Source organism: Saimiri boliviensis, chromosome 21, assembly GCF_048565385.1.
Source record: "Saimiri boliviensis isolate mSaiBol1 chromosome 21, mSaiBol1.pri, whole genome shotgun sequence".
Classification (NCBI taxonomy): Eukaryota; Metazoa; Chordata; class Mammalia; order Primates; family Cebidae; genus Saimiri; species Saimiri boliviensis.
Window position 1 is genome coordinate 28,426,878 of NC_133469.1, and position 27,689 is coordinate 28,454,566.

General features: G+C 47.1%; 1 protein-coding gene across 3 annotated transcripts in view; it reads left to right on the forward strand.

Annotated features, from left to right (window-relative positions):
- The window catches only part of MYO18B (myosin XVIIIB), a 286,207-nt gene that overhangs the window by 175,606 nt on the left and 82,912 nt on the right, over positions 1 to 27,689 (forward strand). For all 3 annotated transcript variants that reach the window (XM_074390993.1, XM_074390995.1, XM_074390994.1), the window contains exons 34-36: positions 2,022 to 2,174; positions 24,868 to 24,981; positions 26,405 to 26,521. In XM_074390993.1, the coding sequence (XP_074247094.1) occupies positions 2,022 to 2,174; positions 24,868 to 24,981; positions 26,405 to 26,521 (384 nt within the window). The remainder of the gene's footprint in view (positions 1 to 2,021; positions 2,175 to 24,867; positions 24,982 to 26,404; positions 26,522 to 27,689) is intronic.

Here is a 27,689-nt window from a genome sequence, read left to right on the forward strand (position 1 = left end):
AATAATAATAAGGTCTATTTTAAGGGGATTGTCACAGGAGTTAAATGCAGTAACATGTGACAAAAAGCCTGGCACAATGCCTAGCCCTTAACTCAGTTCAGCAGGTGAGATTCTCTGCTGTGTGTGTGTGTGTGTGTGTGTGTGTGTGTGTGTATAATAGAACAGCATTTTAAATTAACAAAACAATACCTTTCAGAAATGAAGGCTATCTTCTAAGAACTAACTCTTTTTCAAAGAATTCAAAACCAGCAGTAGATAAATAGAAATACAAAATCTAGAGGAACACATTCTAGGTCACCAGACAATACTCATAATCCTTTATATTTGCAAAGCACTCAGCAGTGTACAAAGTGCTTTGGAATCCATTATCACATCTGATCCTTGCCTTATCTCAACATGGAGGACAGGGTTTTTTGTTTTTTGTTTTTTGTTTTTTTTAAAAAAAACCTCTCTTTTTGTGGATGAGAAAACTCAGGTTCAAAGATGTGGTATGACTCAGCCACTGTTCCATCATCAGCTAATGGTGAGCCAGGGTTTAAAGCCTAGATTTTCTCATTCTCAACCCCATGTTTTTTCCTAGAATATTCCAGAACTTTCTGAGCATCCCAGGAAATAGCATTTGATGTGGAGACATAGATTTCCAGGTGTGTGAAAACCAAATCCCAGTGTTGAGGCACCTGCACCCTGGTTTTTTTTTTTTTAACTCCCCAGCTGATGAACAGGCTCATGTTGTATCCTGTGATCTCCTGAACAGTCCAAGAAACAAGTCATTAGTTTCGTTCAGGGATGTTAACACATTGTCTTTTTTTTTTTTTTTTTTTTTTTGAGACGGAGTTTCGCTCTTGTTACCCAGGCTGGAGTGCAATGGCGCGATCTCGGCTCACCGCAACCTCCACCTCCTGGGTTCAGGCAATTCTCCTGCCTCAGCCTCCTGAGTAGCTGGGATTACAGGCACGCACCACCATGCCCAGCTACTTTTTTTGTGTTTTTAGTAGAGACGGGGTTTCACCATGTTGACCAGGATGGTCTCGATCTCTCGACCTCGTGATCCACCCGCCTCGGCCTCCCAAAGTGCTGGGATTACAGAACACATTGTCTTTTAAGTCAGCGCTATTTCTAGAGAGGTCACCGGCTGTCGGAATTTCAGGTAGGGCCCTGGTGTAATTCTGCACCTCTTCTGCTTTGGCTCAGCTATACTTTTTGGCCACTGAAAGCTGTCAAGGGGTCTAAAGTCACACTCCTATTGCTCAGTCCAGGAAGTATCTTCTTTTATCAAGGGACTCCCTTGACAACTGTCCCCTGCAAATTCAACATTCTGGAGGAAGGAATGTGCTCACCTCTGGGTAAGCTTCTTCTGCAGAAAATGATCTCATTTGCTTTTCCTTAAACTGGCAAACAGGGCCAAAGAACAGAAAAGATGACTTAGATCATCAAAAGGGGAACGTTTACAGTTTACCAAGGTGAACTCCGTATCCCATGTGTACAGCTCAATGAATTTTCATAAACTCACAAACAACACCGAATCAATAACATTAATAACTCCCTAGAAGTCTATAGGTCTATAGGCTCTGTCCAGTCACTGCCCACCCCTGGGCTCTCCTGACTTCTATCAGCAGAACCTGGCCAGCAGCAGAGGGATTCACCTGGCACATGAGGCTCTTACAAGATGAGGTAGCGTCATACTGATGACTTCCGTGCAAAAAATGGGATGACAGAGTGGCTTTGGATCCATACAGGTTGTGACAGTGGTAAAGACAACAAGTCATATTTCCTGTACATTTATTCTGTGTCAAGCATTAGGTTAGGCATGTATTTAATTTTCACAGCAGCCCAGTGTGGTTGGTGCCAATCCCATTTCTCAGTTGAGGAGACTGAGGCCCAGGGAGGAGAATGGTCTCATCCAAGGCCACACACTGTGAGTGGTAGAGGCAGGATTTGAACCAGGGAGCCTGGTTCCGGAAAACTTAGACCCTGGCCACTGCTTCGTCACCTAAGCTCATGGGTCTTCCTTTGGCTTTCAGATTGGCCATCGGGACTTTGACGTAGAGAAGCGACTTCGGAGAGACCTCAAGAGGACACATGCGCTGTTGTCAGATGTGCAGCTCCTTCTGAGCACCATGGAGGACGGCAAGACGTCAGTCAGCAAGGAGGAGCTGGAGAAAGTGCACAGCCAGGTGGGTGTCTCGAGAATCTGGAGAGAATGGCTCCCCCTTCCAGGTACAAGCAGAACTGTGGTGCCAACCTCCGACTTTCACAGACCCGCAGGGAGGTGGGAGACATTTCGAGACTGCAGAGATCACGTGGAGTGTAGGTGAGGAGGAGAGGTCCAAGAAGGAGTCCTGTTGCCTTCTTCAGAGATTGGGCAGAATTCGTCTGTCTGGAGGGCTTGGGCAGATCAGCACTGGCCAGAATGGCTGAGTGCAGTGTGCCTGGTGTGTGTGTGTGTGTGTGGTGACCGCCAAGACCAGGTGTGAGCCAAATAGCAATAGTGCCACTAATGCCAGTCATGCAAAACCAATGCTTAACAACAGTAACGGTTACACAAACTTTGGCAGTTTGACTGCCTTTTAGTATGCTAATGATATTAATCAAGACATGATGTTGACCATTGGCTGCTACCAGCTGGAGCCCTCACTAGGTCTTGGGTCCTCTGTATCTCTGTACATGGTGCTGCAGGGTTTTCTCAGGAGAGTTGAGTGAGGTGAGGATCATCAACTTCATTTCAAAGCGGAGGTGGTCGGGTGGCAGAGAGGCGAGATGGCCCACCCAGTGCCACACAGCTTGAAAGCTGCAGAACCAGGATTTGAACCCAGGTCTTCAGGCTCTACTATCCCTAGCTGTTTCAGAGGAGGACGGGTGGAGTGGCAGGTCTGAGGGTGGTAGAGAGGTGAGGCCAGAGCAGAGCACCTCAGGAGATGTGATGAGAGTGGGGGCTGTTCTGGAGGCAGACAGTGTGGCCCAGGGCAGCCGGTGTTGAGAAATGTGAATGTATCCTACAGGGTGGTGCAAGCCTTGGGGAGAGAGGTCCCAAAGCTGAACGATGTAGCAAGGACTCAGGATTTTCTACCAGTCCCCGTGGGGAGCTGAAGACACCTGGGGAGGCTCAGAGCGTTGCTAGGAGTGTTGTGCCCGTGCAGTTGATGTTACTTCCCCTGGATAAGTCATTCTTGCTGAGCCCAGCTGCCTTCACCACCATCTCCCTTCTTGGAGGATTACCGTCTCTTCCTCCAGTCAGAGGGTGAGCCAGGCCTGAAACCCATGTTTCCCAACTCCAAACCCGGTGCTCTTCTCTCCCTTCTGGAGACAAAGCCCATGATGACAAGCAGGTCCCCAGGAAGGCAGCAGAAGGGAGGAGACTATATAACACCATGAATTGGAAACAGAGATCCCAGAGCGTCTGCTGCTTTCAGTCTCTGCTGTCAGTTTCTGTCTATAAAACAAAACATTTCAGGTAGAGCTTATTCACTTAACTAGAAGACCTCAGCCAAACCAAACCAAAACAAAAACCTAAATTCAGACTTGGCTTTGGATTTCACCAGTCTCTCCGTTAATGCCCATTTCCTCTCCCAAGATCCAACCCAGGACCCCACGCTGTATTTTATTGTCATGCCTGCCCAGTCTACTCTGGTCTGGAACAGTTTCTCAGGCTTACCTTGCTTTTCATGACCCTGGCAGTTGTGAGGAACACTGGACAGGTAACCTATAGGATATCCTTTAATCTAGGTTTATGGTTTTCTCATGAACAGACCCAGTTTACGTGCTATTGGAAAGAATACGGTAGAAATAAAGTGGTCAAACCAGAAGACACTGGGAGGGCTCTTCCATCTTGAAAATTCTACAACTCTTAGCCATCTCCTTCATCAAATGATTCTCTTCTAGGGTGACCCAGCATCCCGTCTTGGTCTCAGACTTTCTTAGTTTTAGCGCTGCAAGGCCTGGGTCCCGGGCAAGCCAGGATGGTTGGTCCTTCTATCCTCTTCACGGTCGTGTCAGGAAGTCAGAATCCCCTGTGCTTGAACATATCATTCCACTTAATCCTCATGATGCCCCTAGGGAAGGGGAGGTGGCATTGTGCCCATTTTACGGATGGGAAAATGTTGTTCAGAGGTGGCAAGCGGTATGCACAAAGCAGCACAGCAAGTAAGTGGTAGAGTCGGGATTTGAATACAAAGCTTGTGATTCTAAGTGCAGAATTGGGAGATGCTTTGGACTCACATTGCATCTTCCTGCCTGCCTGGCTGACCAGGTGGATGGGGAATCTTGAGCCACCTGGCTTGCCTCCGCGCAGGCAGAGGAGCTGTCTGATGGGCCAGGCATCCTGAGTTCAAGCAACTCCCTTGGCAGAAGGCCACACGCCTGCCTGTCTTCCATCAAAATGTCCCCAGTGCCACAGCACCCAGGCCTCCCCTCCCCCAACGGGTGGATGTATTCGAAAAGAAACCACAGGGATTTTGTTACTTCTTTCAAGTATTCATGAGAATTCTCCCTCTGCGGAGTTAAAATGCATGTTCTTGGGAAAAAGTGGTATTTAATGAAGGCGCTTTGAGCCGAATCAAAGAGCCTCATTCTTCTGAAAGTCCTTCTTCCCGGTCTCTGCATCCGGCTCCTATCAAAGGGAATCCACAGCCTTGGCTTTTCATTGCTGTTGTCATGGAAATGGTTATAAGGATGGGATCGCGTGGACCAGAGGTCAGGGTACAGTTGCTTTGGCTCCCAGCGCACGTGTCCCGGATGCCGGAGTCAGAGCTAATCAAATAAAGCAGTGATGACATGGGGCAGTGCGGCATCTCCTCTCCAATGTACTGTATTTGTCCTTTGCCTGAAGGCTCGAGGGACAGAGGTAGGGAAAGCAGACAGGAGGAGGAAGGGAGAGGGAGCTAACTTTCCTGCTGGCAGCTGCTTAAGTGCTGAGCATGGTGCCGAACAACTTCATTCATTCAATATTTATGGAGCACCTACTGTGTGTCAAGCAATGTGCTACCTATAAGCATCGTGGATAGGCAGACAGCAGGGGCACCCACCATCACAGAACTTACATCTGATGGAAAAGAAGACAAACAGTGATACGAATAAATAGAATCATCCCACACCTTAATTTGAATGAGAAAGGAAATAAATAGGGTGTTAGAATGGAGAATTGCAGGGGCGTCCTGTTTAGCTTGGGTGGTCAGTTAAAATACCCTGGAGAAGGAGAAACACGCAGGGACCAGAACATACAGGGCCTGGGATGGTTGGATTTTATTCCAGGGTGGTGAGAAGCCATGGGGAGATGGTGAGCGAAGTGTGACAGCATCTGATTCACGTCTTAGAGGATCGTTCTTCTGCATGGAGATCAGATTATGGAGGGCATGAGGAGAAATCCTCAGAAGGCTAATGCATCCTTCTAGGCCAGAAGAAATGGTCACCTGGGCTGGGAGACTGTTGATAGATGGCAAGAAAGGACAAACTTGGGACCGATTTGGAATTGATGGGACGTGCAGATGAGGCTTGTTTAGCAACGTTTAAGTGTGTTACTTCAGAAAATCCTTGCCATAACCGTAAGAGGCAGATATTCCTATTTTTAATCCATTTTACTAATGAGGAGAGAGTCTCTGAGAGGTTGAGTAATTTACCTAAGGGCACACAGCAATACATGTCCTATACCCTTACAACTTGGTTTGCCCAATATGGGTCCTATTAACCTTTGTTATCAGGCGCTTACTATGTACCAGACTTTTTTTCCCTTGGTGACTTGGGGATCCTCAAATTTAGCTGCCCATCAGAGAAGTTATGCACCATTTTAAAATCACAGCTTCTGGATTCCGCCCCTTCCCTGTCATTTAAAAAAAAAAAAATCAAGTCTTGGTTGGAATTCAGGATCTCCATTTTTTTTTTTTTTTTTTTTTTTTTTTTTTTTTTGACACAAAGTCTCATTCTTGTCACCAGGCTGGAGTGCAATGGTGTGATTAGGGAATTCTGGGGGAACCATAGGCCTTGTTTGTCCCTCAGAACACACTTTGGAGTTCAGTGGTAGCATGTCTATTTTGCAGATGAGAAAATTGCTGCTGGGGTTATGTTATTGTGACACATCTTATTTCCACCTATTTTAAAATTAATTAATTTTTGAGTAAAGAAAACTGGATCCAGCAATTGCTAATTTGTCACCTTTGACAAGTGACGAGACCTCTCTGAACCCTTTTTCTAAAGCGGAGCATCATCATCATCATGTGATGGCTCAGGGGCTGAGGAGGGAAAGCCAATGAAGCCTTCAGAAACTTGAACACGTGGCAGGGCGCGCGGTGGCTCATGCCTGTAATCCCAGTATTTTGAGAGGCCAAGGTGGGTGGATCACCTGAGGTCAGGAGTTCGAGCCCCACCTGGCTAACATGGTAAACCTCATCTCTACTAAAAATACAAAAATTAGCCTGATGTGGTGGTGCGTGCCTGTAATCCCAGCTACTCGGGAAGCTGAGGCAGAAGAATCGCTTGAACCCAGGAGGCGGAGGTTGCAGTAAGCTGAGATGGCGCCACTGCACTCCAGCCTGAGTGACAGAGTGAGAATGAATGATTTAGTGAGCTTGGCTGAGGAGCTTCAGTTTTATCTCAAAGCCATAGGGAGGCATAGAAAGCTATTGAGCAGAGAAAGGTATGGCCAAAAGGACTCATAAAAATTGGCAGGATTCCAGGTGCAATGGCTCACGCCTGTTATCCCAGCACTTTGGGAGACAGAGACAGGAGGATTGTTTGAACCCAGGAGTTTGAGACCAGCCTGGGCAACATAGCAAGACCCTTTTTCAAAAAAAGGGGGGGGGCATTGGGGGCAAGTTCACAGCTAAATCACAGGAGCCCTGATGTGCAGAATATCAGGCCCTACCTGCAGCATCAGCATTTCACTTAACCACAGCGTCTTCTCTCCAAATGGGTAGGCACCCCCTCCATCCACCGCCCCCACGTCTAGATCCCTACAGTAATCATTCGGTTCTTTTCACCCAGTTTCCCTCTATTGGGAGCCTTGGATACATCTCAGTTAACACCTGAGGCTTGAGACCCTCCTGATACGGCACAGGAGACTCCTGAAAGCCATATCTAGGATTCAAAGCCTGCCAGTGCCACTTACCCTGCCACAGATCTGGGGCAAACCACCTGCCCTGCATAGAGTCTTTCTTGCCTAATAAGGGGGCATCATAATCCCAGTGGATTGGGCTGATATAAAGAACACTGGACTGTGGATTTGAAAGGCGTCATTACATTGAAAACTCTAAGACAAAGATCTCAAACTATAACATCCTCCTTGACCCTCTGCTTTCACTCACTGGTCTCAGCTATTAGTTTTGAGTTTCTGAGCACATGATGCTATAAGACCTTTTGGAACAGGTAGGCAGATAAAGTGTGGGGTTGATCTAATGACACCTGTTCTTTTTTTTCAGAGTCAATTTCTAATTAATTCCCATGGAATGTTTCCATTGGAAATAAAGTAATCTGGAGACAGAAGCAATTCCAACAACCAAGATATATAATTGAGATAATCGCTGTGCACAAATAACATCTGTGAGCAGCAGCTGCTAACACCTGCCTCCAAGGAGAAAGTAGGAATGATGTCTGCTCCAGGGCAGTGGTTACCTTTTTCCTCCCCCTGTTTGATTCATGCTTCTGACCTTTATCTCTTCCACAGAGGAAATACGTTATTTGCTTTCTGTTAAATAGAGAAGGATTTGCACTGAATGCTTTAGTCATTTACTTAATTCATGCTGGGGGCTGTATTCACCCCTTCCTGCTGAGAACAAAGCTGCCACCAAGTCGCTGTACCCTCTACATGGCTCTGAAATGCACCCCCCACATTTCTGTCTGCCTGCATTACAGTCCACCTGAATCTCTTGCGCTTGGATTTCTCTCAAGCTGGCTGGCCTCTGGTCTTGTCCGAGCAATCTTTGTGCCATTTGATCTTTGGAGAGAGAATTTTAACATTTAAATGCAAAGTTGGTTCTTTGTTTGCTCAAAATCCATCAGCAGCTTCCCATTGGCCCTCAGCGTAAAATCTAGGTTTCTTACCTTGACCTACAGGGAGGCACCTATCCTCCTGTCACCCCTCACTTCGAATGGCTTGGTGGCCTCTCCACCGGCCTTCCCCTCTTCACCTTTGCCCAAGCGACGCCCTCAGCTGGGTTCTTGCTTCTTCCCCTGATCCTCTTTGCCTGGTAAGCATCTAAGCATTCTGTGAACTTGACTTTGGGTATCCTCCCTTGGAGCCCTCTGGGACCTCCATGGGTGGGGTGAGAGTGCTGCCTCTCCTTCCTCACAATCGGTTGGGCCCACCCCTTGGTTAGGACTTGTCACTCTTCTGTAATTATCCCTTTGTTTCCACCATTTTCTTTCCAACTCCTTAAAGGCAGGGACTGCAATGAGTAAACATAGTGAAAGACCTAGCCAAAGTTACCAAGGTAATTAATAAAAATCTCAGCCGGGGTTTGAACTGAGGGAATCCGACTCAAGCACCCGCTACCTCCACACCACCCATGTACCTCCTGTTGGTCTTCTGCTGTCTTGGGGCTGTCACATCCTTTATTTTTTTAATTTTTGTTTTGTTTTGAGGCAAGGTCTTGCTCCGTCACCCAGGCTGGAGTGCAGTGGTGCAATCGCAGCCTACTGCAGCCTCAACCTCAAGCAGAATATAGGCACGCACCACCACACCTGGCTAACTCTTCTGTATTTTTCTTAGAGGCAAGGTGTCGCTATGTTGCCCAGGCTGGTCTCGGACTCCTGGGCTCAAGTGATCCACCCACCTCGGCCTCCCAAAGTGCTGGGGACCTGAGACACTGTGCCCAGCCACATCCTTCCTGAACACGCTTAGTGCTCCTGTAGGTCCTTCCACTTGGGGATTCTGGCTCAGCTCCAGTGTTTTCTCAGATGGGGCCACAAGGCCTCATGCAACTCATATACCATGAGCTCCCAGTGGTGGTTTGTTAATAGCCTGAGGCTGTCTGTTAGTGCCCAGAAGACGAATAACCCTGGATTCATGCTCAGTGCCCTTAATTGGGACATTTGTCACTGTGTGTCACCCATGCTTCCATGAGACATTGGAAACAATAAGCACTGGGAAGATGACCCTGATGGGAGTCTTCTGTGTGTGGGCACCTGGGGAACATTTCTCCCCAGCCAGGAACTATGGAACAGGTGGCTTCCCTCGATGTTTTATTTGAAGAGCCTTTTTAAAAAAAGATTATGTTGGAGTGAATTGATTCAATATTAACAGTAACCTCCTGTTGGAGAAGATAAAGATAGAATTGTGATTGGTTAGAAACATGGTTATCATGGGCCTCCTCACCCCACAAATATTGATACATTCAATGCTATGATGAATGAAGTGGGAAGAGGCTGCTTTCATTACAGGCAGGAAGGCGGGCATATCTCCCCAAAAGGACCTGTTACCATTTAGTCATGGAGGGCCTGTCAAGGTTGTGATAACTATCCTACAACAATGATATTGACAGGGAACATTGATTCCTTACACTCTCCCAATCATGGTGCCAAATACATCAACATCATGACTTGATTGTATCCCCCCAACACACTTGAGTGCGGTGAGTTCTGCAACAGCAGGAGCCTTTTCTGTTTTGAACCAGTGTGTAGGAGTGTGGCTACATACAGCAAGTGCTCAATGAATGAGTGGGGAGATACTGGACGGTGGTGGCGAGACTCCAGAGGAGATAGCTGGTATTATGCCATTTCTTGTTTTGTTTTGTTTTGGGACAGGGTCTTCTTGCTCTGTCACTGAGGCTAGAGTACAGTGGCTCAATCATAACTCACTACAGCCTCAACCTTTCAGGCTCAAGCAATCCTCCTGCCTCAGCCTCCCAAGGAGCTGGCACTACTGGCATGTGCCACCATCAACAGTTAATTTTATTTCTTTTCTTTTTGGTAGAGATGAGGTTTCACCAAGTTGCCCAAGCTGATCTGAAACTCCTGGGCTCAAGTGGTCCTTCAGCCTCAGCCTGGTAAACTGCTGGGATTACAGGCATAAGCCAACACGCCTAGCCCATGCCCATTTTATGTAGGAGGTGGCTCTGCATAGAGGAAAATCGCTCAAAGTCACAGAGATGGGTGGAACTTGGATTTTTAAGAAAATTATTTTGAAAGTATTTGAAACTTACAGAGAAGTTGCAAGGATAGTTCAAAAGGCTCATGTGAGTTTTTCACCCAGATTCACCAACTTTTAATATTTTTTCACATTTGCGATCTGGTTCTCTCTCTAAATTATATTTTCGAATTATCTGAAAGCAAGTTAAAGACATGGTGCCCCTGTATCCTAATCAAAATCACAAAATTTAATATTAATTTAAAAACACTTTATTTTCTAATCCAGGAGTTGGCAAACTAGGGCCCAAAAGCCAAGTCCAGCCAACTGTGTATTTCTCTGTGGTTGTTTTTGTTTGTTTATTTCATCATAGCTGGTGAGAAAAGAATGTTTTTGTTTTTAAATGGTTACATTTAAGGTGGTTATATAAATACCCACATCTAGTCTTGATTTTTGCCTCTTGACCTACCAAGCCTAAAATAATTATTATCTGACCCCTGATTTTATCTTCTATTTAAATTTTTCCAATTGCCCCCTAATGTTCTTTATAGCAATTTATCTTCCAATTTAGATCCAACTTGGAATATAAAACTGCTTGCATTATTTTCATGGTGTCATAGTTCCTCAGTCTGTCTTTTTTTTTATGATGCTGACATTTTTGGAGAGTTTAGGCCAGTTGCATCGTAGAATGTTCCTCAATTTTGGGTGAACTGGAATTTGAACCCCCATTTTCCCAACTCAGAGCCATTTTTAGGTATGCAGGTCTGAGATTTTTGTTTACGCAGGTCTTAGTTTCCCAGGACACACGACTTTCCATTTTAAAACCAGAAAGTCCCAGAACAAAAGGGAAAAGCTTGTTGTCCTAGCACCGGTGTCTCAAGCACTGAGTAATCCTGGGGAAGATAAAGTCTTCTTACCCTGCCCACCCTCCACTGGCCTTGCAGTCAGGCCAGTTCTCAAAAGGCACCAGGCAGATTTAGCAGAAAGGGTGATGAACCAAATGCCAGCATGATAACCCATCCCCTTCCAAACAGGTTTTGTTTTCTGTCTTCCCATGTTTCTCTTTAGAGAAATTCTCACCATCCACATGTGCTGGCCTTAGATCTTGCCATTTTTCCCCTCCATTTATGCATGTGAGTTATATTGATATTATTGTGTGTGTTTTAAGCAATTAAAGTAATGGCAAAAGTAATGGCATTAAAGTAACGGCAAAAACCTCAGTTACTTTTGCACCAACCTAATAATTGGTTTATTGCTCGTGCTGTTGTATGTGACTACCACAATTTATCTGTATTGCTGTTTATGGATATGTGGGTTGAGTCTAGGTTTGGGTTACGAATAGAGCCACTGTGAGCACTTTTTTCCCACATTATTTTATGGGAAAGCAGCAAATGTATGCATTTCTGTAGGGTGCATAACTAGAGGCGTGTATCTCTGGATCACAGTACACATGGTTTCTGGCTTTAAGCAGATTCGAAAACAGATTTCCAAGGTCCCTGTAGACATTTGCACTCCCTTCAACAGAATATGAAAGTCCCGCTGGCTTCCTGTCATGGCCAGCACTTGGTATCATGATCAACCATTGGCATTTTAGCTATCTTGAGGGAAGAGGAATATTTTTTACTCTCTTTTGCACTTTTCTGATGCTCACCTGTTCAAAGCATATCAGCCATTTAGAATCTATTTTTACCTGTTCACAGCGTATGCTTATTTTTCTGTTGGGTTGTTTGTACTTTTCTTAGTGGTTTGTGGGCTACTTTGATATAAGCGCTTTGCTAGATGTGTCTGTTGCCATTATTTTCTTTCACTTTAGGGTTGACCATGACATTTTCTCTGTGGTATCTTTTTATGAAGAGAAATTCTTGATTTTGATGTAATCTAATGGGTCAATCTTATATATCTTAGGATCCAAATTTTAATCAGTCGTTTCAGGTGGAGGGTGTTCTGGTTAGCTGGATATTCTGGTGAGGTAGGAGTAAGGCAGGATGATGGAAAGTCTACCTCTGTGGCCGAGACTCTGTGAACCCACCCAAATGTGAGACGGGTCTGTTAGTTTAGAAAGTTTATTTTGCCAACGTTGAGGACATGCGCCTGTGACGCAGCCTCAGGAAGTCCTGATGCCATGTGCCCAAGGTGGTCAGGGCACAGCTTGGTTTTATACATTTTAGGGAGGTAGGAGGCATCAATCAATATATGTAAGTGGTACATTGGTTTTGTCCAGGAAGGCAGGGATGAGTTGAAGCAGGGAGGGGGCTTCCAGGTCACAGATAGGTGAGAGACAAATGGGTGTATCCTTTAGAGTTTCTGATGAACCTTTCCAAAAAAAGGCAATGAGAATATGCCTCTATCTCAGTGAGCGGGAGGGATGACTTTGAATAGAATGGGAGGCAGATTTGGCCTGAGCAGTTCCAAGCTTGAACTTTCCCTTTAGCTTAGTGATTTGGGGGCTGAAGCTATTTTTCTTTCACAACTCATGGTTCAGTCCCTCAGTGTCCAATCAGTTTCTGCCAGGATTTGAAGTACATTGGTGGTTTCCAAGCTCATGTGGGTGTGTGCACACACCCACACGGTGTTTTCTTTTTAGCAAAATAATCCACTTGTTAAAGAGCAATCTCATTAAAATGCCCTCTGCCCTGACCATTTCATTAAAATGCCCTCTGCTCTGACCGTTAATCATGTAACTGAAAATTGGGTTAGTTGCCGGCCGCTACATGTAGAGTCCAGTTAAGAACCAGACCTGGTACAAGAAAAGTGAGTTTCTTTCTGAACCTAGCTTGGGAGAAGGGCACAAATCATCCTACTTGAAATGTGCCGCTTTACCTTTGGAGCTAAAAGCAGACACCTCCATAAGGTAAGGTGGGAAGTGAACAAGGATGGGGGTGGAATCTCCCAGCTACCAGGTAGTTACCTAGTGGACAGTTGGGTTGGCATCTTTCTGGGCAAGAGTGAGTTGTAAAGGTGGCCGAGTGGTCATGCCTTAGGCATACCCTCCAGCGGCAACCCCCTGCAGGTGGGACATTCCTGGGGACATACTTTGATCTGCAAATCAACTGCTCTGGAAGGGAAAGCCAGGAGCACTGGGAAGAGCTTGCCCCGTAGGCAATGTTGGGTGAGAGGGACAGGAGAGGCTGTTTTGCATTTCAGAAAGGGCTAAGTAGGAAGTACAGGAAAAGGGGAAAGAAGAAAAGAAGAGAAAATCAAACCAGTATCTTAGAACAATGGGGACACTTGGTTATAATTGGGCTTCCCTTGTTTCTCCCAGAGTGCCCTCCTTCTGGCTTTGAAGAAAGGGACCAGCTTGGGAATCTGGGGTCTGGGGAATAAGGCAGTGATCACCCTCCCTGTCCAGGTTATTTCCTCCTACAGAGGAGGATTCTGCCCGCATGTCCCACCCCTTGTCCTTTCTGTGGACACTGTGGGTATTTGGGTTAGAGACCTGTGCATGGAGAACGGGGGAGCACTTCTGGTGGTGGGCTTCTTCCCAGGGGTACACGCGGTGCAGACCGGCTACAGAGTCAGGCAGCCCTGGCTCACCCTGAGAGTTCACTGGTGTCACTGAGCTGACGTGTCTGCCTCAGTCCCTTAGGACGTCACGTGTGTCGAGTCCATACTATGTCAGGGCCCAGAGTCGAACAAGAGCCAGGTGGCCCTCCTGGAGCCAGCGTCCAGTGGGGAGACAGACGTGGAGGCACCAGATGTAGCGCTGTTTAGGGGAGCCGAGGGGTGCTGGAATATAATAAAAGAGGGGGTGTCAATGAGTCGGGGGTCAGGGAGGGGCCTTTTTTGGCCGTTTTATCCTGCTGTGCTATTTTCTTCCTTCGGAGCATGAGTATGATCCAGATTCGTCATCACCAGAGAGGAAGTCAGGATGGAAGCTTTTGAAGTCTGTTCAGTGGTGGAGGATTCAAGCAGTCCTTAGATCCTAAAATGGAAAAAATTAGGAAGGCTCTTGAACCCTCAAAGAAACAGACTTAAGACAAGTGAAAGGAGGCCTGTTTTACTCAGCCGGTGGTGAGCGTACTCCCCAGGGCGTACAGGAAAAAGCTGTGGACTTAAAAGAGACTTTAGTTCAGATCCTGCCTCCTTCCCTATTAGCTGTGTGATGCTGGTGAGTTAACTAACCTGTCTGGGCCTCGGTTTCCTCATCTGAAACTGAAAACAGCTACTTCCTAGAAATGTTACATGTTATAAACTAACATGTCTTAATCAGCTCAGGCTGCCATGGCAAAATACCGTAAACTAGGTAGCTTCAACAACAGATATTTATTTCTTATAGTTCTGAAGGCTGGAAGTCTGAGATCAGGGTACCAGCCTGGGTTCTGGGGAGGGCTCCGTTCCCCGCCTACAGACAGACAAATGCCTTCTTTCTGTATCCTTACATGGTGCAGAGAGAGGAAGCAACATTCTGGTGTCTCTTCTTCTAAGGGCACGAATCTCATCATGGGGGCCCCACTTTCGTGACTGGACCTAAACCTTTTTACCTCCCCAAAGCCTCATCTCTTAATACCGTTGCATTAGGCTGTGATTTCAACATACACATTCTAGGGAACAGAATTCTACCATCTGTGGCAACCTGGTAAACACGAGAGTAAGCAGTTGTGATTATCCTACTACTACTACTAATATTTATTATTACTTTGAAGAAGATGGAAAAACAAATATTCAGGAATTTGTTTTTTTTTTTTTTTTTGAGATAGAGTCTTGCTCTGTTGCCCAGGCAGGAGTGCAGCGAGCAGTGTGATCTTGGCTCCTGCAACCTCTGCCTCCCGGGTTCGAGCAGTTCTTCCACCTCAGCCTCCCTAGTAGCTGAGATTGATGGATGCATACCACCATGCCCAGCCAACTTTTTTTGTATTTTTTGTAGAGATGGGGGTCTCATCATTTTGCCCAGGCTGATCTCGAACTCCTGGCCTCAACCTCCCAAAGTTCGGGATTACAAGTGTAAGCCACTGTGCCTGGCCAGGAAGAGTTTTCATATATTGATCAGTGATGGTCTCTAGCAAAATGTCAGGAAAATTATGGAATGTTCAATAAATACCCAAATAGTTTGTGTTAAAGGGCACCCAGAGTAGCCACCATACTGTCTTAAGATATTCTCCCCCGTGGCCACTGTCATCAGGCTTCTGAGCTGCACAGACCATTAGCGGACCTGGCCGGACATTTTTTTTTTTTTTTTGAGATGGAGTTTCACACTTGTTGCCCAGGCTAGAGTACAACGGTGTGGTCTTGGCTCACCACAACCTCCGCCTCCCAGGTTCAAGTGATTCTCCTGACTCAGCCTCTCCAGTAGCTGGGATTACAGGCATGCGCCACCACGCCCAGTTAATTTTATATTTTTAGTAGAGATGGGGTTTCTCCATGTTGGTCAGGCTGGTCTCAAACTCCTGACCTCAAGTGATCTGCCCGCCTCAGCCTCCTAAAGTGCTGGGATTACAGGCATGAGCCACCGCGTCCGGCTGACATTCTTAATATGTTTCCATTTAAACAATTTGGTTTGATGTGAGAGCTATCTCTAGTTTGAGCTGTGGGTGATTCACTTTGGGGAACCAACCTTAATGTTGAAGGTTGGTTCTTCCAAGTACCCTGATGGGATGTCAAGGTCTGGAATGTGTTGAGATTAGCTTTCCAAAGACACTGTTTCTTTTATTATTATTATTATTGTTATTTGAGACGTAGTCTTGCTCTGTAGCCCAGGCTGGAGTGCAGTGGGGTGATCTCAGCTCACTGCAACCTCCGCCTCCCAGGTTCGAGCAATTCTCCTGCCTCAGTCTCCCAAGTAGCTGGGATTACAGGCATGTGCCACCATGCCCAGCTAATTTTCATATTTTTAGTAGGGGCAGGGTTTCACCATGTTGGCCAGGCTGGTTTTGAACTCCTGACCTCATGATCTGCCCACCTTGGCCTCCCAAAGTGCTGGGATTACAGGTGTGAGCCGCCATGCCCAGCCAGAAGACATCATTTCTTAACCAGAGTGCTTTCCTCAGGGTGTTTGTGATGCAGTATTTTTAAATTCCTTCAGTTGTTCAACCAGACCCAGAAATCCAGTTTCTAATCTCTCTGCCCAAAGACTGGAATTTTTCCTCTCCCCACTTTATTCAATATGTCTAGTCAACTCATCTAGCAGCTTAGCAAATCCTAGCAAACATTTCACCCAGGTATTAAAGCAGGCAGATGGCTTCGCATAGAGAAGTAATGCTATTCATCAGTTTGTAGTTGATGTATATGTGATGGGAATCTCAATTGCCCTCATGCTGAATGAAAAAGAGATGGGTGAGGGGAGAGAAGGCCTGGATTTATTTAGCTCAGCAACAGAAACTTGTGTGTAGAGAGGTCCCTGGGGTGTCCCAGGAAGGGCATGTGTTTGGAGTCTCCACCACTAGGACACAGGTCTGACCTTGGGCAAATCACTTCTCCCTGGGCTGCAGTTTTCTCATTTGTGAGATGATGAGGGCTGACTGATTCCTTACGGGGCTGTTGTGAGCTATAGTGATAATGAATATGAAGTGGCCTAATGTAGTGAGTGCTGAAGAAATCTCCTTCCCTGACCGGGCGCGGTGGCTAACGCCTGTAATCCCAGCACTTTGGGAAGTCGAGGTGGGTGGATCACCCGAGGTCAGGAGTTTGAGACCAGCCTGGCCAGCATAGTGAAACCCTGTCTCTACTAAAAATACAGAAATTAGCTGGGCGTGGTGGCACATGACCATAGTCCCAGCTACTCAGGAGGCTGAGGCAGGAGAATGGCTTGAACTCAGGAGGTGGAGGTTGTAGTTAGCCAAGATCTTGCCATTGCTCTCTACCTGGGTGATGGAGCGAGACTCTGTCTAAAAAAAAAAAAAAAAAAAAAAAAAATATATATATATCTTTCCGTTCTATTCCCCTCATTGAGCAATTGGGAAAGGGAAATATTTATCTCCTATGGGTAAGGAACCATACACACAACAGGTAAACAAGAAATAATTGCTATTTTTATCACAGGGTTTTGGGTGGAACTACTTTGATCAAATATTTTGGTAGATGAGCATCAATTAACACTATGGCAGTGTTTGGTTTGCTTAAGAGATGGAGTTGCCCAAGCTGTGGCAATGCTACAATCATAGTCACTGCAGCCTTGCACTCCTGGGCTCAAGGAATCTTCCTGTCTCGCTCTCGTGGGTAGCTGGGACTACAGGCGCTCCACCACGCCCGGCTAATTTTTTTACTCGTTGTAGAGATGGGATCTAGCTATGGTGCCTAGGCTGGTCTGGAACTCCTGGCCTTAAGTGATACTCCCACCTCGGCCTCCCAATGTGCTAGGATTACAGGCATGAGCCACTGGGCTTGACAGATAGCAGTGTTTTTTGAGTGTTTATTCTGTGGCCAATGTCATGTATGCATTACCTCCTTTAACTCATTCATGCTGTATCTGGGTTTTGGGTGGTAACCCACTTCAAGTTGGTTTGCATAGAAAAAGGGAAGTTACTGGCCAAAATATCTGAAAAGTTCTGAGGCTAGGACTGCCTTCGGGTTTGGCTAGATCTAGGCATTCCGATTATGTCATCAAGATTACGTTTCTGCCACAGCTTAGCTTGGCTTCCTCAACGTCAGCTTATATCTTAGGCATCTTCCAGCTTGTATTCTTAGGCAGACTCTTCCATCTTGCCCAGACATTCCACGCTTTTATCCTGCTTCAGAAAGAGTGAAGTTTGTTTTCACAGTCTCAGCAAAAATCTTAGTGTCAACCATGTTATTATTCCAAAACTAACCGCTATGGCCAACAGGAGGCGATGCTCTAATTGGCTAGGCTGGGGCATGTGCCCTTCCCTGAGCTTGGTGAGCCGAATCAGCACCATTAAAAGCACATGGCTATTTGGAGATGGACATTTATCACAAGGAAGATGGGCTCCTTTTCCCAAAAGAAGGGGGAGCCATGCTGGGCATGAACCATACCACATTTTCTGTACTGAGCGTCTGTCATGGACACTATTGTTTCCAAGGGAGTGCAAGGTAATGGCTCAGAGTGGGAACTTGGTGACCAGACTACCTGGCTTCATATCCCAGCTCTGCCACTTAATATTTGAATGACCATCAGTAAGTCACTCAACCTCTCTGTTCCTCAGTTTCCTCAACGATAACAACAGGAATGGTTGTTGATGCTACCTCAGAGTGCTATTCTGAAAGTTAGATAAATTAATACATGCAAAGTGTTCAGAGCAGTGTGTGGCAGAGAGTAAGAGCTCATCCTCATCACCTACACGCATGACATCTCCTAGGCTTGTACAGTGCACAACTGATACAGCTGTACTTAGCGGTCCTACTCCATGAACGCACATCATTTTGTCCGCCATTTTTTGGATGATGATATGGTTTGACTGTGTTCCCACACAAATCGCATCTTCAATAAGAAGTAACTCCGCCATAGTTCCCATGTGTCATGGGAGAGAACTGGGAGGTATTTGAATCACGGGGAGCGGGTCTGTCCCTTGCTGTCCTTGTGACACTGAATCTCACGAGATCTGATGGTTTTAGAAACGGGAGTTCCCTGCACATACCTTCTTGCCTGCAGCCACGTAAGACATGCCTTTGCTGCTCTTTTGCCTCCTGCCATGATCGTGAGGCCTCCCCAGTCAGGAGGAACTGTGAGTCCATTAAACCTCTTTCCTTTATAAATTAGCCAGTCTCAGGTATGTCTTTATTAGTAGTGTGAGAACAGACCAATACAGATGGGGAAGATCAAAGTTCGGTAACCTGCCCAAGGTCACAGGCTAATAGGTGGAAGTGGTTGCACTGAAATCCAATTCTGCCTGACCTTTGGGTCCGCTCCTAACCACCACATGATAATGTATGATGTCAAACATACCCCCTGGTGGTGGAGAACGTCGAGAATGCAACCTCTCCTTTTCTCCCATTCTTTAACCCTACATGGTGCGGAGTTTTGCTCTTGTTGCCCAGGCTGGTGTGCAATGGCGAGATCTCGGCTCACTGCAACCTCTACCTCCTGGGTTCAAGTGATTCTCCTGCCTCAGCCTCTGGAGTAGCTGGGATTACAGGCATGCGCCACCATGCCCTGATAATTTTTTTTTTTTTTTTTCCAGTGGAGACGGGGTTGCTCCATATTGGTCAGGGTGGTCTTGAACTGCTGACCTCAGGTGATCCACCTACCTCTGCCTCCAGAAGTGCTGGGATTACAGGCATAAGCCACTGCGCCTGGCTGCTCATCTCATCTTCCCCACCTCCCCGGGAACTCCAGGCTTCCAGGACCCACAATCACAGAAGAGTCAGGACCTCATCAAATATCCCCAGACCAAAGTTTAGCAGTGCTTTATTTATGCAGAAGACCTGGAAGCTTGTTCCCCTCCATAACTACAGTATGGGGAGGGCTCGGAATGAACATTTTACCATTTATTAGAAGACGGGTCCTATCCCAAGGGAATAATAGGCAATGAAGCTCTCCGTAGTGCCTGCCTTGCAGAATTCCAGCAGTTCTGGGGAAGCCTGGCTGCTGTAATTAGAGAACAATAGAATGACTTAGTACTGGTACGGGCGGGGAAGAAGGTGCTTTTTCTGGCTACTGAAAGCATTTTGGTGCTTTGTACCTACACACACGTGCCATTGTTCTGTTAATTTTACAAAAAGTAAAAAATTGGAAGAGAAAGAAAAATCTAATGAACTTCAACTGAAATCAAATAAGTTGTGTTGTTGAGAGTATTGGGGTCCAGCCCACATTAGGTCGGGAGACAAATGGAAATTGTGGTGCCTTCATTTCACCCTAAACCTCTCTGCCCTGAGAGGCCTTGTCCGTGGGGATGTGATGGTTACTTGGAGTTGAAAGATGGGAAGTGTCAGCGGTCACCTCAGGTCCTCATTGTCACACTGGCCACAAGGGTTGGAGAGTGAACGTCAGTAATTCTTCCCTGTCGCCTGTCAACCCAGCCCCCGTGACTCCCCACGGCTCTCTGATGGCTTTGCCTGGAGCTCCTCAGGGAAAGGCCTTTTCAAAGGTATGTCTGACCCGTGTTGGGCCACAGAAGGCTCTGAGCTCCATCCTCACGTGACTTGCCACCAACTTCATAAAAACATCAGTCAGCAGCCTCCGTATAGAAATAATGTGCAGTGAATTATTCTTAGGCTGGGTCATCCATAATAGAATATCAGCCAGAGGTGGCCCTGTATTTCTTTCTGCTCCCTAAAGTGTCACAAATTGAAACTTTTAAAGCTCAGCATGAAGACAGCTTGTCAGCAGCAGCCCAGGGGCTACCCTGCAAGGTCTTGGGGTGGGAAATTCCTGGTCTCGCCCATCCAGATCCTGTTAAAATCTAGACCTGCTTGACTTGTGGGTCTCTGGGTCACTGACCTCCCTCTACCGATCCCAGTGGAAGAGGAAGGCTAAAATTCCTCCTTAAGATGGTCAGTGCCGAGGCCCTGCTTATCCTGACTGTAAACTTGGCCCATTCTTTTGGCCTCTGCCTCATTTTCTTTCTCTCTAAAATGGAATTAAAAATTCCCACTTCCCAGGGATGAAGGAGCTCCCAACAATTGTTACCATCTTGTGATGTTTTCTCACTGCCAGACGCTGTGTAAGCACTTTGCATGTTTTCACCTGTGTACCCTGCAGGGATCCTATGATGGACCCATTTCCATTTTACAGAGGAGGAAACAGGCTTAGCAAGATTGTGTTGCTGGGAGAAGCAGACTCCCTCAGGTCTGGCTCTAGAGCCCAAGTTCTGAACCACACGCATGATGAAATCTGGCACGTAGCGTTGATGATGCTGGTTTCCTTCCTCTCTCCTTTGGAATGAATGTGTTCATCTCTGGCAGGTTCCGGGAATGATACATGTTTCTGTTATAAGTAAAATTTCGATGCTGCAAAAGAAATAGCACTTGAAGATAAATCCTCTCAGCAAGGCAGTTTACTTCTATAGAAGGGTGTGGCTCACAGATGGAGCAATGGTGGCTGCACGTTTGGACAAGTGAGGAGAAGGGGTACTGATGCCTGATGGGGGTCACCCCTACTGCTGTGTCATCCTCCTATTGGCTAGGGTTAGACCGCACAAGCTAGACTAATGCTGATTGGCTATTTTAAAGAGAGCAGGGGTCTGAGCTGGAGTGGCAGGGTAGTCGGTTTGGCCGGAAGGTTGGTTATGCGTGGGTCAGAGCAGGAAGCCAGGGGGACGTAGGTCCAAGGAAGGTGATCGGAGCAGGTGACTTAAACTTGTGACCGGGATGAGTCAGGACAGAGTCGGGAGCCGGGGGGAACAGACATGAATGACTGATTAGAACCGGTGGAGAAGGTTGTTTGCTGGAACAACAAGAAAGTTAAACTTTAAAATAAAGGACAAATAACTGAACATAATGACATACTGATTCTTTGGAGAGAAATTTAGAACTCATTGTATCCAATATTTCCACCACATTTGCTCAAACTCTGAGTTCCGTCATTCACAGACTCCCAACTTAGTCTGTTCTCTCCTGGTGCTGCGTAAGAAGTTTCTGTCATAGCACCAAACCACTGAGCTGTTTTCTCTGCAACGGTGCTCTGTTTTTATTTTGATGCATTCTATCTGTGTGGTCAGATCTTTGAGTGAGCGACTTTCTTTGAGGGGCAGTGAAGTTCAGGGGTTAGGATCTTGAGCTCTGGCATTGGAACAGGCAGGCTCTCCACAGACCAGCTCCGTGATAGTGAACAAGTCACTTCCCTTCTGTGTGTCTCAGAGTCCACCTTTATCGAAAGGTCCTAATGGCGGCACCTTTCTCTTAGAGGTGCTGTGAGGTTTTCATGAAGCAAGACAGAGAAAGCACAGTGCTGTGAACATGGTCCCCAGTCAACAGTAGCAGGTGGGGCTGCTAATGCCAAAACCATCGGGGCCAAGATAATCCCATCTCCAGCCCGGTGTGAGCTAAGAAGGCCAGCGGCTGTCTCCACTGACTGCTCTGTGTTCATCTCTGTCTGGGGCTAAGTCGCCCCTCTCTCTGTTTGCTCCAAGAGAAGCAGGGAAAGGAAAGAGCATTTCTGGATCACACACCATTATGCTATCTGGAAAATGGGGCTAAAAAATAGAGCCTCCTTTCTCCAGGGTCTCCGAGGACCCGCAGGATCATGGTGCTGAAACCCGATGCTGAAGTAGAGGCTGGGCAGATGGGAACTGTGTCACCGTGTTCTGCTCTGCCCTGTTGCGTTATTTACAATGACTCTCTCTTGCCTCCTGGCTCCCGGCCCAGCTCCTTGGCCTGGCAGAGGGGCCCTGCGTGAGGCCTCCTCTTCCACCATTAGTCATCTGACATCATCTCCCTTGATGGCCCATCTGCTCCTGCCGCCCAGACCTTTCGTTGTTTGCACGTCCCGCTGTGCCGATTCTTCCATTTCTCTCCACCTCCACCCCTTCCACCCCGGTTAGAGCCCCTCCACCGCCTCCTTCCCGCAGGACCATGGCGGCCCCCTCACTGGCCGCCCTATTTCCAATCTGGTCCCACCCTCCCCACAGCAGCCAGAGGGAGATCATGCCACCTACGTCCTTAGAAACCATCCATGGCTTCTTGGCAGACTGAAATAGAAACTAAGCTTTGCAGCCCAGCTCACAAGCCTCAGTGATGGGACCCCTGTCTCTATCTTCAGCATCTCCTCTTGCTCTCCTTCTCTGTACATCTGCTCAGCCGCACTAGTGAGCTTTCTGTTTCTCAGCACCATGGTTAGTTCCTGTCTCCGCCTCAGGGCCTTTGCACATGCTATTGCTGCCCAGGGCACTCTGCCCATGGCCATCTCCTTTGCATCTCGTTTTTCTTTGTTTTGTTTTTTGAGACAGAGTTTTGCTCTTGTTACCAAGGCTGGAGTATAATGGCACGATCTCAGCTCATGGCAACCGCCGCCTCCTGGATTCAAGCAATTATCCTGGCTCAGCCTCCCAAGTAGCTGGGATTACAGGCATGTGCCACCGCATCTGGCTAATTTTTTTTTTTGTATTTTTAGTAGAGACAGGTTTCACCCTGTTGGTCAGGCTGGTCTTGAACTCCTGACCTCAGGTAATCCTCCCGCCTCGGTCCCCGCACAGTGCTGGGATTACAGGTGTGAGCCACTTCGACTGGCCCTTCTTTTGCATCTTTTAGGTTTTAAGTACTTCTCCTTCATGAGGCCTCTGATTTCTGCTCAAAAGAGGGGCTGGCTTTGCCCTGCCTGTCTTCAGGGGAGCCCTGCCACCCACCTCCCAGCCATGGCAGAGACAGTCGAGTCACCTGCTGGGAAATAAGACCAGGCCTGACGTCTCACTTCCTCTGTTCATTATGCTCTGTCAATGCCGATTACCTTCCCTTGCTCTACATCAATTTTCTCAGTGTGTCTCAATCCCTCCCATTTGCCGAGTGAAATCAGCCCCCCAGCCCTCTTTTGCTGGGTCCAAATGCAGGAATACTTTGTTCTCAGGGGCTGGAAAAGGGGGTTTTGTGGTCCATCCCTCTCTAAGCCCTGAGTGTTTACCTTAGGTGATTCCTAAGAGTGTTTTTCTGTTCAGGGATACAGAAAAAGGGGGTAAGAGGGACAATGGGACTTATTGTAGACCTACTACGTGTTCAGCACTCTGAATGTGCAGGCATCCTACTGTGAGCTAAGCATTATAAATGAGCTGAGTTAGGCCAGGCGCGGTGACTCACGCCTGTAATCCCAGCATTTTAGAAGGCTGAGATGGGCAGATCACAAGGTCAGGCATTCAAGATCACCCTGGCCAAATTGGTGAAACCCCTACCTCTACTTTTAGTAGAATACAAAAATTAGCTTGGCATGGTGGCATGCGCCTGTAGTCCCAGCTCCTTGGGAGGCTGAGGCAGGAGAATCGCTGGAACCTGGGAGGCAGAGGTTGCAGTGAGCCGAGATCGCGCCATCGCTCTCCAGCCTGGGCAACAGAACGAGACCCTGTCTCATAAATAAATAAATAAAAATAAAAATGAGCTAGTTAGTGTTCAGAAGAGGCAACTGCCAATTGCAGAATGGATTTAGGGTGTGTGCACAAATATGGGTTTCTCCAGTGGGGCATGTCTGTCATCTGGGGCCACATACCTAAGCAATTGGACTTATTTTGATGACTCTACTTTGCTAGGAAAGGTGGCCTACTGTGTGCAGCTGGGAGGAAAAATGAGAAAGAAATGCATGCAAAGAGAAGCTTTATTTAAGTCAGTGGCTCTTAGGCTTCGAGGATCTAGTGAAAGCTGTGAACCCAGGAAAACGCTAACTGCTCACATGCAGAGTATTTTGCATGCCATTTTAAAGGGGGTCTGTGGACCCACTTTTAACTCTGAACCCTGGTTAAGAAACCTCCACTCGGCTGGTTCCTGTGGGCCTTCAAGGCACCTCCTCCAGGAAGCCTCCCTCAATTCCCATCCTGCGTTTCCACTGTGCTGGTGTCCCCCCTTCCCTGTACTGCACAAAGAGGTTGTCATTAGCTGTTCCTTCCTATCTCCCACTGTGAGGGCAGGGGCCAGCTTGATTGTTCCGTGTATGTCCGGTGCCTGGCACTCAGTGGGCGTCACCAAGGATTTGCTGAATGGGACTGAGGACTAGCTCCTGGCCACGCAGCAGGGGTTATATTTTGAGTGGGCTCAGAACCTGGCTGCCTCAAATGCAAATCTTTTTGCTTTCCCCCAGGTGTGGGTTGATGAATAGCTGTGAAGCCATGAGGTCACCTGTAAATTATTCCCTTGCTTGGGAGGGGCTGGGCTGAGCTAGAGGGAAAGGACATTCAAGGAGGCGGCTTCATGAGGAGGCCCCTCCCCTGCCCTCCCCTCCCCTCCCCTCCCCTCCGCTGCCCTCCCCTCTCTTATTTTCTTCTCTTTTCTTTATCTCTTGCCTGGTCCAGCTGGAGCAAAGTGAAGCCAAGTGTGAGGAGGCCTTGAAGACCCAGAAGGTGCTCACAGCAGACCTGGAGAGCATGCACAGCGAGCTGGAGAACGTGACACGGAACAAAAGCCTGGTACCTGTCCCCTCCTGCAGCTGCAGGGACCTGGGCCAGCATAGGCCTCTGGGAGCTAGTGTGGGCCTAGTGTGTGCTCAGCACTATAGGAAGTACAAAGACATTTATCGTAAACCTACCGGGTAGCATCTTGGAGGTACAGACATCCATTGTAGGCCTACTGTGTGCTCAGTTCTATAAGAGGGACAAGGGGACTTATTGTAGACCTATTAGGTGCTCAGTGTTCTGAACACACATCCTACTGTAAGCTGAGCATTACGAAGACATCAGAGCATAGATGAGGCTCAGCTGCATGCTCCCATCTGCAACAAAAAAGCCGGGAAGTCTGTTGTGGACGTGATGGGTGCTCAGTGCTGTGAACGTGCATCTGATGTGAACCTGTTATTTGCTCAGTACCCAATGTGGAAACACAACTGCCTATTGTGTGTCCACCCTGCTTGCCACTCTAAGTGGTCCTCAGGCATCTGCTGTGGTCCTACTGTGTGCTCATGACCACACAGAGATGGAACGTTTCCTTATTGTGGGGCTACCACATGTCCCCTCTAGTAAATGGAGACAGGGCGTCTCTTGGCCTGCTTAGGCTCATCACCAGAAGATTCCGCCGTTTATTATGGGACTATTCTGTGCTCACCCCTGAATGGGGACACATGGACGTATATCGCCAATTTATTATTTTGGTGAAAATCGGATGTAGGTTTCTAAGTCCCCTGTCTGGGTGTACAGGGTTGGCTTCAATGTATTGTACTCAAAGTATAAAACCCTAAAGTTTAAGTATAGTATTTTTCGGCAAATGTTCATCTCAAGCTCTCTATGGGCCTTTTTGCCCCTTATTTTGTTGGAACTTGACTACAAGCATTCACGTACACACACACGTGCACATGTGTATACACGGGAATGAACGTACCTATTCACATGCAATCACCAGGCACACATACAAAATAAATGCCCTCCTCGTAGGTAACCCATGCCTCCAAGTTTGTTCATCCAGCCAATACATATTTATCGAACACTTGCTATAGGACAGGCCTGGTGCTTGCTGCTGGGTTATACCTGTGAACAGGACAAAGTCTCTGTTCCCAGGGAGAGTATGGGGGTTTGCATTTTCATATGTGTACTATGCACATTTAAAATATGCACACATAGGTTCCCAAGTGGGATTGCACAGACATAAATTCATACACACATACACCTTGATTCATAGTCACATGCAATGCCTGGTGTATGTAAACACACACACTCACACACACCACCAGCACCGAGCTGTTATACCTACCGTATACATTGGTAACCACAGCCACTCTTAAACGCTGATGGTCACTCGCCTCACGCACCCATAGGCAAGGCTGTCTTTGCTTTTCCTCTGGCCCCTGCTGCCCATCCCTCGCCCTCCCACCTCGCCTTGACCACTGACTGCCTCCCCCAGGTGGATGAGCAGCTGTACAGGCTGCAGTTTGAGAAGGCAGACCTCCTGAAGCGCATCGATGAGGACCAGGATGACCTGAATGAGCTGATGCAGAAGCACAAGGACCTCATTGCCCAGGTACTGAATGGGACCTTGGCAGGAGAATCTCCGGGACTCGGGGTGGGGTGAATGGGGAATGTCGAGAAGGTGAGGTAGTTGGACTACTCCCTGGTCCTAATGTCTTGGAGGGATGAGTGCACAGAGCTAGATAGGAATTGTAAATTTCCTGTGGTCCTAAGGGAGGGCAATGTCACCTTCAGATGGTGTGTGCATTTCTGGAGGACATATCCACCAGGATAGTTTGGATTTATTCATGCATCTGTCTGCCCATCCACTCACCCATCAACCATTCATCTGCTCATCAGTTCACCATTCACTTATCCACTCATCTACTCACCAACTCACTTACCCATCCATCCATCCATCCATCCATCCGTCCATCCAATCATCCTCTCATCCACCCAACCACCTATCCATCTATCCATCTAACTATTTGTCCACCTATCCATTCATCCATCCATCTTTCCAGTCATTTATCACTCCACACAGCCATCCATTCATTTAACCATTCATTCATCCATTTATCAATTCATCCATCCTTCCACCCACTTACCCATTTATTCACCTATCCACCTATCCAACCACCACCTTCCTCTTTTCTTTTCCGTTCCTTCCTTCATTTCTTCCTTCCTTTCTTTCTTTCTTTCTTTCTTTCTTTCTTTCTTTCTTTCTTTCTTTCTTTCTTTCTTTCTTTCTTTCTTCCTTTCCTTTCCCTTTCTTTCTTTCTCTTTCTCTCTCTTTCTTTCTTTCTTTTTCTCTTTCTTCCTTCCTTCCCTTCCTTCCTTCCTTTTTTCTTTCTTTCTTCCCCCCCTTTCTTTATTCCTATCTTTCTATCTATATCTATTTATTCAATATTTACTAAACCCCTGCTCTGCAGACACTGTGAAAAATGCTAAGTATATTGTGGTGATGAGAAGCACATCCCATTCCTGCCCTCATGCACCTCACAGTTTAGTGGGCTGGGAAGACCTTATCATGTGGTCACCAGAGCAGGGGGAGACTTAACAAACTGAGCCAAGAGTCCAGAAAGGAAATGAACAAAATTCTGCAAATCCTGACCTAGGTTGGGAGTCAGGAAAGGTTTCTCAGAGTAGGTGTCACTAGATGGAGATCTGAACAAAGAGCGGGAGTTACTTAGATTGGATTGGGGGTGCATTCCAAGCAGAGGAAATAGCACATGTGAAGG